Genomic DNA, 13,895 nt, shown 5'->3' with positions numbered 1-13,895 from the left:
TGCCCTTATTGTATTAGGGGTCATTTAGTGATATATATATATATATAGCAAAACCTAACTAAACATCTTGTTCCTTCTTCATTTTCTAACCCCAATTCGCCTAAACTCAGTTCTTTTTCTCAAATTCCCTTTAGATTTAGATACCCAGTATGTATAAACAAGAATCTAACTCAAACAACTCAAGGAAACAACCTTTTAACCTCAAGGAACTCCTCAATCTCAACCTAACTCAAGAACGAAGGCCAATTTCAAGAACACTATTCAAGATTCATCAACTTTCAACTTTCTAGAACGAACTTCGCTGAAATAAACGTGATTGGCGCGTGGGTGAACGAACCTAACGCTATGAAAGACTCACATAACTCGTAGGGATCACCCCTTTACGAAATCCTCAAGCTTAGCCTCAAGAACGGACGAATCCTTGCTTCTTCTCTTCTTTTCTCCTCTTATTTTCTCTTCTCTAAAAACCCTAACTCAATATTGTCAAGCGTAAACTGATTCAATTCAGTTTAGACCCCAACTAATTACCAAAAAATGAAATAATTTACTTGGGTAGTGAAAAGACCACAATACCCTTCTAAAACCCGGTTTTGACTTTGCTTATCCAGACAACCCCACTTCAAATGGACATATCTCCCTCATACAAACTCAAAATCACACAAACTTGGCGGCGTTGGAAAGATAATTCAAAGATATTTCCTACGATATCTTATAGCACACCTAACTCATCCTGATCTAGGAGTTATGGTCGTTTGAAGTTGACCCAAAACTCATTTTAGCTTAAATTTGTCAAATTTCCAGATTTTTTCATCCTTTCCAAAAATGGATCTTTCTAATTCTAACTCTTTCTAGTAGCGGGGTGTTACACAAGGTGAGTTATGAATGATACATAATTGATGGATTTAAAATTTCTTTTCCCAGTTCATTGAAGATTCTTTCAATTTTGTTAGTAAGATATTGTTGCATCTTTCAGGTTTTCTCTATAACAACTGTCATTCACCGTGTCGTCACTCAAAAAGAATCTATATATCATATGTCCTAATCAAAACCGAAGGTAGAATGATAGTCAATTATACCGAAACTTCCTCTATTTTCTCCTAAAAAAGAAATGCCAAATGTTACTTCCCTGTTCATCACACCATAGCCTCTGTTCCTTTTCAATGGGAAAAAGAACCAGGAAAACCAAACACCACTAATCTTTCAATTAACAAACCAAAATCCTTAGAGCCACCACGAAGACTTCACTCAATAAACACACCATCACCCACCACTGTTCTTGATGGACCTTATTATAATAATAACAAGATTTCATTTTCTTCATTTCGATTCTTGAATTTTTTTTTCAAGTAAAACAACAGAAACAAAGTAATTTGTGAAAAAAGGGAAATTGGTGGCAGCGGAATGTTAAAGTAATAATGTATTGAATTTTTTTTTCAAGAGCCTGAATTTTCAATGTATCTACTATGCATTAATACAACAGACCAAAAGGATGAAGAGATACCTAGCTTTGATGAATCATCTATCCCATTTATAATGTTGTTTAATCGTTTTTTGAATTGTGTTTTCGAGATGGATAGATTTATCAATATATTACTATTTATGTATCTTGTTTAAATTGATAAGTGTTGTATTTCTACTAGATACATTAAATAAGAAATTGTTGCCCATAAGATGTTAGGTTTGAGATCGATACATTAATGTTTGGTAATTGTTATGTATCATATACATTTAGTATAAATTTGAATTTACGTATCATGCCTAAAAAATTAGTGCATGATACATTATTATTTATGTAACTTATTTTGTTTAAGAGCAGAATCCATATGTATCAGAAATTTATGATGAAAAGGTTGATACGTGATAAATGATACATTTGGTAGAATTTTTGTATCAAGTATCAATACTAATTAAGGTTATGTACCAAAACTAATCTTTGAACACGATACATTGTGCATGATAGAATTGTAATGCATCATAATGTTGAAATGAAGGCAAAATACATTAGTTAAAGAAACAAAATCAACTAGATACATTAAAAAAAATTGAACCTATATGTATCAGAAAAGATGAACAACCAAAAAAAAAAAAAAGTCAACAATCTGATCAACAGAAAGCAACGAAGATGTATCATTCTCGGACTAATTGGGTAAGCCCAATACTGAAAGATCGAACCAATGGAATGAAGTGTATCAAGACCGCCATTAGAAATTTCTGTAACTATTCCAAATGCACTCCAAGATTAACTCTCTGCATTAGCAACGTTTTTCCACCCCTCTTCCAGTAAAGAGACCGGGAGTAACAAATTCAATAATTTTTTAAGATGAAAAAACTATTTTTTTTAAAAAAGAAATTGAAAATTGAAGTGAAGGAAAGAAATCTACCTCTTAAATAACTTGAAATCATTAATTGAAAAGAGAAAATATTTGAAGTTCAAAAATGGATTAATGTAGGTAACTATGGAGAGATTTGTGGCTTGAAAAAATGAAAGAAAATCATGGGTATGAGATTTCAAATTAATATATCCGGAAAAGGGGATGATGGGAGCAAAAGAGGGGATTTTTGATATTTTTTGAAATGGTAGGGAAAATAAGAAAATATGATAATAAATGGCGTGCAGTTAAGTAATTTTTCCTATTATTATTTTTAGAAGTATTATTTAATCGATAAATTAATATTTATTAATTTAAAGAATGTTTTGAGATTCAACCTTGTGATGCTGGAATAATAAGAGCTTCCAAGATGTATTGTCACATCATATTTTATTATAGAATATTAGAAAGCTATGAAGTGAGATAAACGGATCTAGGAAAGATTGATGTTTTGGATGCTTTCAATTTTGCAATCTGACATGGGCAACAAATGTTCAGCAAGAAACAATAGCAAATTGTTTTCAACACTATAAAATTCGTTGGGGGAATGAAATCTCAAAGAATCTAAATGAATCCACTTGTGAAAATGTCATTCATGAACTTGAGGTCATGATTATGATCTCAGTTACCACAATAAAATGGACTTCAATAACTTGTTGATTACCCGGATGAAAATGATACATGTTCAGAGGTCTAGAGCTTAGAGAAATTGAGGATATCATTCGAAAAAAAAATGTTGATGATGAAGTTGAAGATGATACAATACATTTGGAACCAGTGATCCGTAAGAAAACACTTATCACATCTAGAACTCTTCACAATTTTATGGTGCAGTTCGAAAAGACAACATCGAAACTTTTGGATACAATAACAAAAGTTAGAGATGAACATCAACTAGAATTAAATTTTAACAAAAACAAAACAAAACACTATAGAATCATATTTCACTAAATTGTCTTAGATATATTTATACTTTTAAAGAAATATTAATTTATTAATGGGACCATATATTTATATAGAGGTCTTCCGAAAATATATTATCTTATTGAAATGTAAAAATTTTTCCATTGACCCAAGTCGGAATCGGAGAAAAATATTAATTTAACGAGTATTAATTTAGTGAGGTTTTATTATATTAGTTATACAACATATTCAGTATTATAATATGTATAACTAATACATAATAAATCATAAGCTATTTATACATGAATACATATGGTTAAACACACGAGTGTCCTGTCTGTCCTTAATACACCAAACAATACAGTATATAAAAAATAATATCAACATAATTAATTTCAACATTATTAAATCATAAGTTATTCAGATTCACCGGTACTATTTTCCATAATTGTGTTTTTGTTAGATTTTGTACATAAACAGGCGTGATGGAGTGAAACCGACGTCGTATCCTGAAATATTATTCTAATGCTTTTTCGGCGGCGAGTATTCAGATTCAGGTTTCCCTCATCTTCAAATTCAAATTCAGTCCTTCATACGTAAATAACTCCCGATCCATGCCCATCTTCCTAACATTCAATTAAACCTTTTTATTTTATTATATATAAAATATATAAGCCTCTCTTTTTCCATTCCCTTTCAAATCAAAATCCAAACCCTCCGCCATACTCCTCTTAGATACACAATTATAATATCTACACACTCATTTGCGCTCTCTCTCTCTCTCTTTGCTAGGGTTTATACTATTCATCCAGGATGTCGTTGAGGCCGAACGCCAGAACCGAGGTTCGCCGGAACCGTTACAAAGTTGCCGTCGATGCCGAGGAAGGTCGCCGGAGAAGAGAGGATAATATGGTTGAGATTCGTAAGAATAAGAGAGAGGAGAACTTGCAGAAGAAGCGACGTGAAGGCCTTCAAGCTAATCAGCAATTTGCTGTTCCTGTTCAGGTCACCGTTGAAAAGAAGGTCCACAGTAAAATAAACCTATCTTGATTTTATTACACTGATTGTTGCTTAGCAGCAAATTTAGATCGGATTACGTTTCTCTTTTATTTACTTTTTTTGGGGCCTAATTTGGGTGCTTATGGCTGAATAATGTTTTCCATTAGGGTTAGAGATTGTCAGATTTAGAATTTTCACGTAACCTTTGAGATTCTGCAATGATTTTCGATTTTTATATTTTCATCAAATGTTTCTTTTAAAGATTTTTTGAAGTTAGTTTTATTCATATTAATTGATTATTAGTGAACAATATGGACCTAATTAGATACTGAGGATTCATATAGGTTAGCACAACTAGTATGTGCCTACTAGAAGTTGTTATGGTTCAAGTGTTGGATAAATGTGGTTTTACTTGCATGTCAGATGGAGACTTTCTCTCACTGGTTCCCTTTACTCTGTTGACTCCTAAGAAGTATTATTTGGGGTTCTTTTCTGCATTTCCAGGTTGTGTCCTTTAAATAGGGAAATTGATAGAAGGTATTGAGTTCATTTGAAATGTTTTGGTTTGCAGCTGGAGAATTTACCAGCAATGGTTGCCGGTGTTTGGACTGAAGATGGCAATCTTCAGCTTGAAGCTACTACTCAGTTTCGAAAGCTGCTATCCATAGGTAATCATTGTTATTATGGGTTTATGATATTCTTTTCTTTCTCCACTCTTGTGGTTACTTGGACTTTCAGTTGATCTCTAATCATATTTTTTACAGAAAGGAGTCCCCCAATTGAGGAGGTAATTCAAGCAGGTGTTGTTCCTCGGTTTGTTCAATTTCTTATGAGGGATGACTTTCCACAACTTCAGGTATTTATGCCTTGCTTTCATAATCTTGAAGTTCCCTACGGGGTTGAAAAGCAGTCTTATAGTGCTTGACCTTTTCACTTCCAACAATTTTAGTTTGAGGCAGCATGGGCTCTCACAAATATTGCTTCGGGGACATCTGAGCATACCAAGGTGGTGATTGAATCTGGTGCAGTCCCAATTTTTGTGAAACTTCTTAGTTCTCCAAGTGATGATGTGCGAGAGCAGGTATACACTAGTAGAAGTAATTGATACTTTCATAAGTTATTTTTGGTTGTTGTCTCTGTGAACTATAATCAGCTATTCGATACTATTGTTTGATCATTGCGAACATGTTGGATATGTCCATTTCCTCATTTAGGCTGTGTGGGCTCTTGGAAATGTTGCTGGTGATTCCCCAAAATGCCGTGATCTTGTCCTTAACTGTGGAGCTTTGCTTCCCTTGCTGTCTCAGCTGAATCCAAATGCCAAGCTCTCTATGTTGAGAAATGCAACTTGGACACTTTCAAATTTCTGCAGAGGCAAACCACAGCCTGCTTTTGATCAGGTTGCTCCTTAAGTCATGATTAGCTATTATATCTTCTAAATTTCAAATATAAAGTGATGATCACTGATAAACACTCTCTGATTTATAAAGATCCAGTGTAACAGATTTTACAGTTGTGCTGGTTTACACAGATTTTACAGTTGTGCTGGTTTCATTATTAGTCACATTCTTTATTAGTGATGCTGAGAAATAACTAATTTATTTGCTCATCCAAAGTGTTGCTTCGTAGTTTCTTCTTTCCCAGCTTTCTCAAAAGCTGATAGGAAGTTAATGCCTTTGCATTGCTTCTTCAAAATAAGGATCTTAAACACAATCAGCATGGTGTCTAGATACACTTGACCTGCCAACCCAATATGTCTTTTTACTGGAAGCAAGTTAAGCAATTTTTATTTCTCGCTCGTAGTTGGTTCTGAACAAATTACAAGTGCAGGCTTCTTTGTTATTTCCATAAATAACTAAATGTGATTTTCTCGTTGATATTGTTGAACAAAGTTATCAAAACTATCACTTGCAAAAAATGCCCTTTAAAGGTATTGTCATTTATTGTAGTTTTAGCATGTCATGTATGTCCTTATTCTTGCAGTTTATGCCCCTGTCATTCTTAGGTGCGTTAATTTCATAGTAATAATGCATAGGACAAGCATTACACTTTGATGATTCTATACATATCTAAACATGTGAACTCAATTGTTCAGACGAAGCCTGCACTTCCTGCTCTTCAACAACTAATTCATTCAACCGATGAAGAAGTTTTGACTGATGCTTGCTGGGCACTTTCATATCTCTCTGATGGTACAAATGATAAAATTCAAGCTGTTATTGATTCTGGAGTATGCCCACGATTAGTCGAGTTATTACTGTAAGTACTTCTGTATTTCAGTTTATTTTTGGATTATGAAGTGCTCGAAATTTCCTATATTTATACAGGTTAGTTTTGTATGTCTTGATTTTGAGTGACCGATTTAAACATTTCAGTCACCCATCTCCATCGGTTTTGATTCCCGCTCTTCGGACTGTTGGGAATATTGTGACAGGAGATGATATGCAAACTCAGGTAAAATTTTAATGGATGTTACTGTTTTCCCCTAATTATACACTTGTTGGTGATACAACAGCTATTTGTTTGCTGCATTTGATACAATTATCAATGCATTTTTAATGGTGGAAGGAATCAGTGGTGTATCTAGACATTCACGAAGGGTGTTAAAATTGTGGACATGGGTGGAGGTGGGGTGTGGGGGAATCGAACTTGAGTGACCTGCAGATTTTGCACAATCTTACTGCTGTTCTCTCGTGTGTCAAGGATTTGTGTTTTTATTTTGTTATCGGTTTAAAGCAAAAAAAGCAGACCACAAAATTTTAAAAAAAAATGTGGACGCGGAGAATCGAACCTGGGTGCCATACAACTATGTGCAAACCCTTGCTACTGAGCTACTGCTCTCTATTGTTTCAAAGGGTGTTCAAAATTCTATTTATACCACTATAACATAAAGTTAGACTGAAGTATACAATGCAATTTTTCAACAAAGGGTGTTCGGCTAACCACCCCGGCACCGTTGTAGCTCCACCCCTGGAAGAAATTGGTAATATATTTAGGTTCAGTCAAAGCTTATGGCAAATGAGAGCTACAACACTCTGAATTTTCTTTATGTTGCTTTGTTGTCTGTTTTATCTTAAAACAATTCATGTTTAGTTGGTGTGATGAAGTGAAATAACTTCCTTGCATCATTCCCATTGTCTTGTGTTTGAAATGCAAAAGAATTATAAGGGAACAAGTCATTTTAATCCCTCTTGTCTGAGAATAAGCGACTAAATTAGTCCCTATTTGAGGTGGGGATAAGATCAAGATATGTGGCTCATTGAATTAGAACATATATAAAAAACTATTTTATGCTTTCACGTAAACTGTGTTATCTAAATTGCTATTGCTATATGCTTTATTTTTAAGACACATGCCTTATGGGCCTTATTTTTATGTGCATCATTATCATTTGTATTTTCTTCCATGTTGCTCGTACTCTTCTAAAAAATCAATGGGTGTGTGCCTGATACTCCAAAGTTCATTTTGGAGAATCCAACATGGGTACAACAACAATTTTTGAGAGTCTAAGCAACATAGATTTTCTTAGTGTATTTTTCACTAAAGTTATACTAATATATATTATTATACATGAATATTATATTAATATATATTATTATTTCTTAAATTATCATTATTCTTGATTGTGTTATACATGTTCTTATGTTTGTCTCACAAGATGTCTTCGTCAAAGGCTTATGAAATACAATTTGGTTCACTTTTATATTATAGGGATAATGTTTGTCAATTATGTATACCTTAATTTATATCCAGGATTGCAGAAATATGATAAGATAATTGTGAAGATGATGTCTTCTTCCAAAGTTTTATCTGTGGTAACCTAACCTCCGGTGGAGTTCTGGGGAGGGTAGGTTGTATGCAGACCTCCCCCCCCTCCTACCTTTTGTGGGGTATTTAGGCTGTTTTCGCTAGATCCTTGGGCTCAAAAGAGAAATTGTTGAAGCAAGTTGCAAAAAAATTAGACAGCAAAATAGCAAAATCTTATACATTGTAAAACAACTTATCCTAGGTTATTCTTTCTGCAAACCAAATGTTCACCTAATTAATTGAAATACATCATGTTAATATTTGTCAGCAATTGTCATGTGCATAATTGATGAAGATATATGGATGAAATTACATAGAATTTTGTAGTCATCTGTTGCTAAACTTGGGTTGCATTTGTGAGTGTAGAAATGTAACTGTGAATTTGTGAGGTTGGTATAACTTGCCAGTTTAGAAGTTACGGATCCCTTTAAATTGTTTCTGTTTTCTGTAGAATTTGTTGATGTACTAGTATATGATCTCCTTCTCCTACTCTCATTGATCTTCTGAACGTTCCATGTAGCTCTAATTTATGTTGTTTTGCTTCCTACAGCTGTTGAGATATTGCACCTACTTCATTGTTGAAAATAAAAAATGAAAACCGTGACATAAATGGTAGTATTATTTTGGTGTGTCCTAAATTAGTAGAGAAATCACTTCTTTTCTGATTGTATATTTGCCTGGCATCAGATTCAGATGTTCCTTGAACTATCTATTAGAGATGTAGGATTTGGACACCCTGAGGATTCTGAACTTCCTTTTTAACAAATTATTTATTCCATTACTTGGAATTGAGACATGCATCTAGGATCACATATATATTGGCCAATCTTCAGTTATATTAGGTTGTCACTACACACAATGTATTATTTTTGATTCGTGAGGTCATTTTCTTGTTGTGGTTGCCAGTTTTATGTCTGCCTTTTCTTTCTGTGTTGTTTCTTTTGGGTGAAACTATGTTTATATGTGATTTTGTTGGTAAATATCAGATAATGAAGCTTATTTTTCTAACAAATTAAATCCTTCTTTTTGTATCTTTGTTGTCTGATAGCTGAAGCAAAAATGGTACCTGATTGTCTGATGTCAAATGCTGAAGCTTACTTTTTTTATTAATAATTTTTTCAGTGTATCATCGGCCATCAGGCTTTGCCCTGTCTTTTGAACTTGTTGAATGGTAGTCACAAGAAGAGTATTAAGAAGGAAGCTTGCTGGACAATTTCTAACATCACGGCTGGCAACCGGGAGCAAATTCAGGTAGTGCCAGGAATTCACCTTTCTCATCACCCTTTTTCTCAAGGATTTTTATTTATTGTTTCCACTTAGGCTTCATTGTTATGCTAATCTTTCGATGCTGCAGTGTGTGGTTGACGCTGGTATTATAGGTCCCCTTGTTAATTTGCTACAAAATGCGGAGTTTGAAATAAAAAAGGAGGCTGCATGGGCAATTTCAAATGCCACATCTGGTGGTTCGCATGAGCAGATCAAGTAAGATTTTGATATTCTGGTTGGTGTTCGCCATGAGCTGTTTATGTTATCTATCATTACCTAAGACATATGCTCTGTTTATGTTATCATTACCTGCAGGTACCTTGTTAGTCAAGGTTGTATCAAACCATTGTGTGATCTCCTCATTTGTCCTGACCCAAGGATTGTCACAGTTTGTCTTGAAGGGCTTGAAAATATTTTGAAGGTTGGGGAAGCTGAGAAGAATTTGGGCCGGACATCAGATATAAATCTTTATGCTCAGCTGATTGATGATGCTGAAGGTTTAGAAAAAATTGAGAATCTTCAAAGCCATGACAATCAAGAGATTTATGAAAAGGCAGTTAAGATTCTTGAGACGTACTGGTTGGAAGAAGATGATGAGACGATGCCACCTGGTGATGCACCCCAACAAGGTTTTCAGTTTGGAGGTGGCGAGGTCTCTGTGCCCTCTGGGGGATTCAGCTTCAACTAAAGGTCTGCATCTTCTTTGTTTGTTCACATGTTTCAAACAAAGAAATCTGCCCAAGTGGTTTCTTGGGGAATGGATATTGATGTGTCTTAGCTGGCTTATCAATTTTTAATTGCAGATTCTCTTGGTGATGGATGATGCAGTAATGTAAGGGAAAGCTGGCTCAATTTAAGAGTTGTAAAAGTTGCAAGGTTGACTTTTTGGGGATGGTGTGAAGTATTGCCAGTGAAAATGGTACTTGGTCTTTTCACTTGTTGCAGTTAACCTGAATTGTGAATTTGCTCGGGAGATTTTTAGTTCTATTTTAATCCTGTCTGTTTTCCCGCTTTGCTTTAGCTGGTTGTAGTTTGTTATTGATTGTTTCACTTTTAAATTTTGTGCTGGGAATTTTGACATTCCTTGGAACCTCTTTTATGGGCGGCTTAATATGATGACTAAAGCAATTCACCTTTTCTTGGTGTTGAAATATTGATGTCTTAAATCTTTGGTGATTTTTCCTTGTCACTTGGAAAGATGATAAAAGTTTGTTGTATTTGAGTTACCGACCATCCTGTTCTATAATAGTTTTGGTGAAACTTTGTTGTATTTACTCTAGGAAGCTGCATTCCTCTTGATTTTCCTTTCTCACATAATCTTACTCGACAGCCTAACGATTTTCTTGGCTCAATGGGTTTCCTTTTTAATCGGTATTGTATTACTTAATTTGTATTAGTGGTAGTCTCCACAGTTGGATGAAAAAGCTCCCGTTGGCAGATTGTAGCCCATAGGCGTTCGTTCTCTTGTAGAATATAATATGTCAGTTCATCCTGAGCTCCCTGACCTGATTTTTGACTGACCTTGGAAGTTTTTCACCATTTTTAGTGATTAAATATTTTTTTAAAATCTAAAATGAATATCTTATTTTATTAAGTTTTTGAAAACAACAAAAAATTAATAATCGGGCAAGCTTTGTTTTTAATTGTTTTAAAAAAGAAATGGAATTTTACAAAATTTATGGTTTTCTTTTAATTTATATTTAATAAATAAACTAGTGTATTTTACTTAGAGTTGTCAAAAAGGGCCGGCCTAGCCTCACCCGGCCCAAGCCTCGCGGGCCAAGGAATTTGAAGGGCTAGGGCAGGTCGGCTCTCCATTTGGAAGGGTCTGAAAATGCTCAACCCAACCCAACCCTAGAAAGGCTGAGGGCTGCGGTGGGCTAGCCCTTTTTTTTCTTTACAAACTTATAATTTTATAACATTAAGAAAATGAGAAAATTTTGAAATCAAATATGACGAGCAATGGTGTTGTTTCAATGACACTAGCAAAAAAATCTAGTGTAATTATCATGTATCTCGCATATCAGATATGCGGGAGATATAAGAGAGTGACAAGCAAGATGGGAGGGAGGCGAATGCGCGAGATTTGTCTATCTATCCTAGATACATGTGAATCTACTTGGATAGAGTGTATTTAGAACAAATTAACCTAATTTTGAGTCTATATATTACGAGAAACATATATCTGGACATACCAAAATCTGCTAAGATTCATGAAATTATTATAAATTACCTTTAAATAAAAATTTTTGGCCCATGGGTTGAACCTGGCCCGGCCCCGATCAAGCCTCAAGGGCCAACGACTTATATGGGCCGGGCTTATAAGCCCTAATTTTAAATGGGCTTGCAAAATCCTATCCCAACCCTACCCCAATAACGGATTGGGTTGGGACGACCCCATGGGCTAAATCCGTTTTAACGGCTCAAATTTTACTCATATTTTTAGTCTAGCAACTTTTTTTAAATTTTGTTCGTTCAAAATAGTTTTTAAATATATTTTATCATTTTTTTTACATATTTAAATAACCAAAAAAGAAAATCCCGACTTAAAATCGCTTCATCCCATTCCTCACATTTTGTGCTTTTTCCTAAATTTTCTCAATAAAGAAAAAGTGGTCCATTCTCCACGTTCCCCACCTTTGCAGGCTGCAGCATACACGATACCTCACTTACATATTTTTTTCTACTCACACACGACATAATATGTTGTGTGCATCGGTCAGTTCGGTTCAATTTTATATATTATTGATTCGATTTATCGATTTTCAGTTTTTAAATATGCTAAATCAATAACATTTTCTTTATCGGTTTTCGATTAACCCAATAAAAAATACTCATAAAATAAATATATGATTCTGTATTTACATTGGAGACAATTAAAACACATGTAAATACTTTGATATAGTGATACAAGAAATATAATGAGAAATTGCATCAATAAGAGTAGATGTAGTACGAAGGCTACAATAGCATGTTACAACCAAAACATAATATGAAATTTTTGATGTGAAGTAGAAGTAGTACTATGACGTGTGAAGTGTGTAGATGGTAGTGTAGAGTACTGATGTAGTGTCTAGTTATGTTAAATTATTAATATTTAATATGTATGAAGGATATAATAGTAACTTACTATCGTCTTAATGGCTTATCGGTTTACCCAATACTAAAAATCGAACCAAACCGATAACCCATATTTTTTTATTTTTATAAAACCATTAAAAAACCCTTAACCCAATAGCAATGACCCAATAACATTTTTTTACACATTTAGAAGAAAATAAAATAAAAATACACATTAAATAAATACACCCACACACATTACTCATCTCACCCTGCACTGTACGAATATCCACCTGCACAAAAAAATAAAAAATACAGAGACACAACAACATATTCTATTCTGCGCATCCAACAAAGAGGAAAGAAAAGAAAACAACACACACGCAAAAGACCCNCCCCCCCCCACAACCAATAAAAAAAAGGCAGAGAGAAAAACATATTGAGAATTAACTTGGAATTGAGGTTTACGTTTGTGGTTTCTGATTGTGATCATTTTCTTCTTCTGAATATTCACAAAAAGTAACACTTAATTTCATTATATGATTTGATTTTATAATTATATAAGACATAATTTCAAAATTACAAAGTTACTCAAATTTTATGTAATGTTTAATGTTGATATTATTATATCGGAATATTTTTTTTCTTCAAATTTTATATATTATTAAATTCAGAGAAAGATCGATATAATTTGTGATTATTTCTTTCATGCTTAAAGGTTTATTTTTATCTTAATCTTCTATCTCCTAATTTTGTATGAGTTTGTATAAATTCTTCATTTAAATAGTGATATCTTGATACACTATTTCTATCTTTAAATAGTGTATAAATACCTCATTCTATCTGTGAATGATTGGTAATTACATGATGTAATTACAACTGATTTTTTTTTTTAAATTTTAGATTCCTTTTAATTTTTATTATTCTAGTGTTTTCTAAAATTATATTTTTTAATTTTATATTATTTATATTTCATTTCCTTCTCATTCTCAACCTTTATTTCATGTGATTTCATGCAATTTTTCGTATTATCTAAAAAAAATCATTAAGTATAATTTTTTTACTGCTCTAATTTTTAAATTAAAGTAGAATTTGAACAAAGTTATGAAATTACGTTTTCCTTTTCTTTTAAATCATATTTATGTATGATATGTTGAAATTTGATATAGGAGTATTATGTCTTTTTTTTTTTGAATTTTGAAATTGTGTTATATTTTCAATTTTATTTGTTTTAGGATTATTGACTCGATATTTTACATTGCAAGCTATTTTTTAAAAAAATTAGACTTGATAGATCATCTTTTTGTCAAATGATTTATAATTTTATGACATTATATTTATGATGTTAATCTTTTTGTCGAACATGCATTTCATGATGTTCATATAAATGTTTTACTTTAGTTTTTATGATTTATTTAATTAAAATATACTACGTTAGAAATATAAATCAATTATTTTTTATAATATTAGTTCAGAACATATGTTTATTAA

At 33.1% G+C, this 13,895-nt stretch overlaps 2 protein-coding genes across 4 annotated transcripts in view; both read left to right on the top strand.

Annotated features, from left to right (window-relative positions):
• LOC125878283 (aspartate aminotransferase, chloroplastic) overlaps positions 1-13,895 on the top strand; it is a 936,263-nt gene that overhangs the window by 437,384 nt on the left and 484,984 nt on the right. The window lies entirely within an intron of this gene.
• Positions 3,873-10,506, top strand: LOC125878280 (importin subunit alpha-2-like). Its single transcript, XM_049559497.1, has 11 exons — positions 3,873-4,295; positions 4,843-4,939; positions 5,036-5,127; positions 5,221-5,352; positions 5,486-5,671; positions 6,367-6,530; positions 6,647-6,725; positions 9,201-9,329; positions 9,433-9,560; positions 9,660-10,034; positions 10,148-10,506. The coding sequence occupies exons 1-10, from the start codon at positions 4,086-4,088 to the stop codon at positions 10,030-10,032; spliced, it is 1,590 nt and encodes a 529-aa protein (XP_049415454.1). The 5' UTR covers positions 3,873-4,085; the 3' UTR covers positions 10,033-10,034; positions 10,148-10,506.

The sequence above is a fragment of the Solanum stenotomum genome, chromosome 10 (genome assembly GCF_019186545.1).
Source record: "Solanum stenotomum isolate F172 chromosome 10, ASM1918654v1, whole genome shotgun sequence".
NCBI classification, from domain to species: Eukaryota; Viridiplantae; Streptophyta; class Magnoliopsida; order Solanales; family Solanaceae; genus Solanum; species Solanum stenotomum.
This window is presented reverse-complemented; position numbering and strand designations above follow the sequence as displayed.

What these genes read in the sequence shown, in the direction of transcription:
- LOC125878280 (XM_049559497.1), top strand. Translation starts at nt 4,086, where the DNA reads ATGTCGTTGAGGCCGAACGCCAGAACCGAGGTTCGCCGGAACCGTTAC. An exon ending in CGATTAGTCGAGTTATTACT is followed by an intron (nt 6,531 to 6,646) that starts GTAAGTACTTCT and finishes TAAACATTTCAG; the next exon opens with TCACCCATCTCCATCGGTTT. An exon ending in GCAACCGGGAGCAAATTCAG is followed by an intron (nt 9,330 to 9,432) that starts GTAGTGCCAGGA and finishes TCGATGCTGCAG; the next exon opens with TGTGTGGTTGACGCTGGTAT.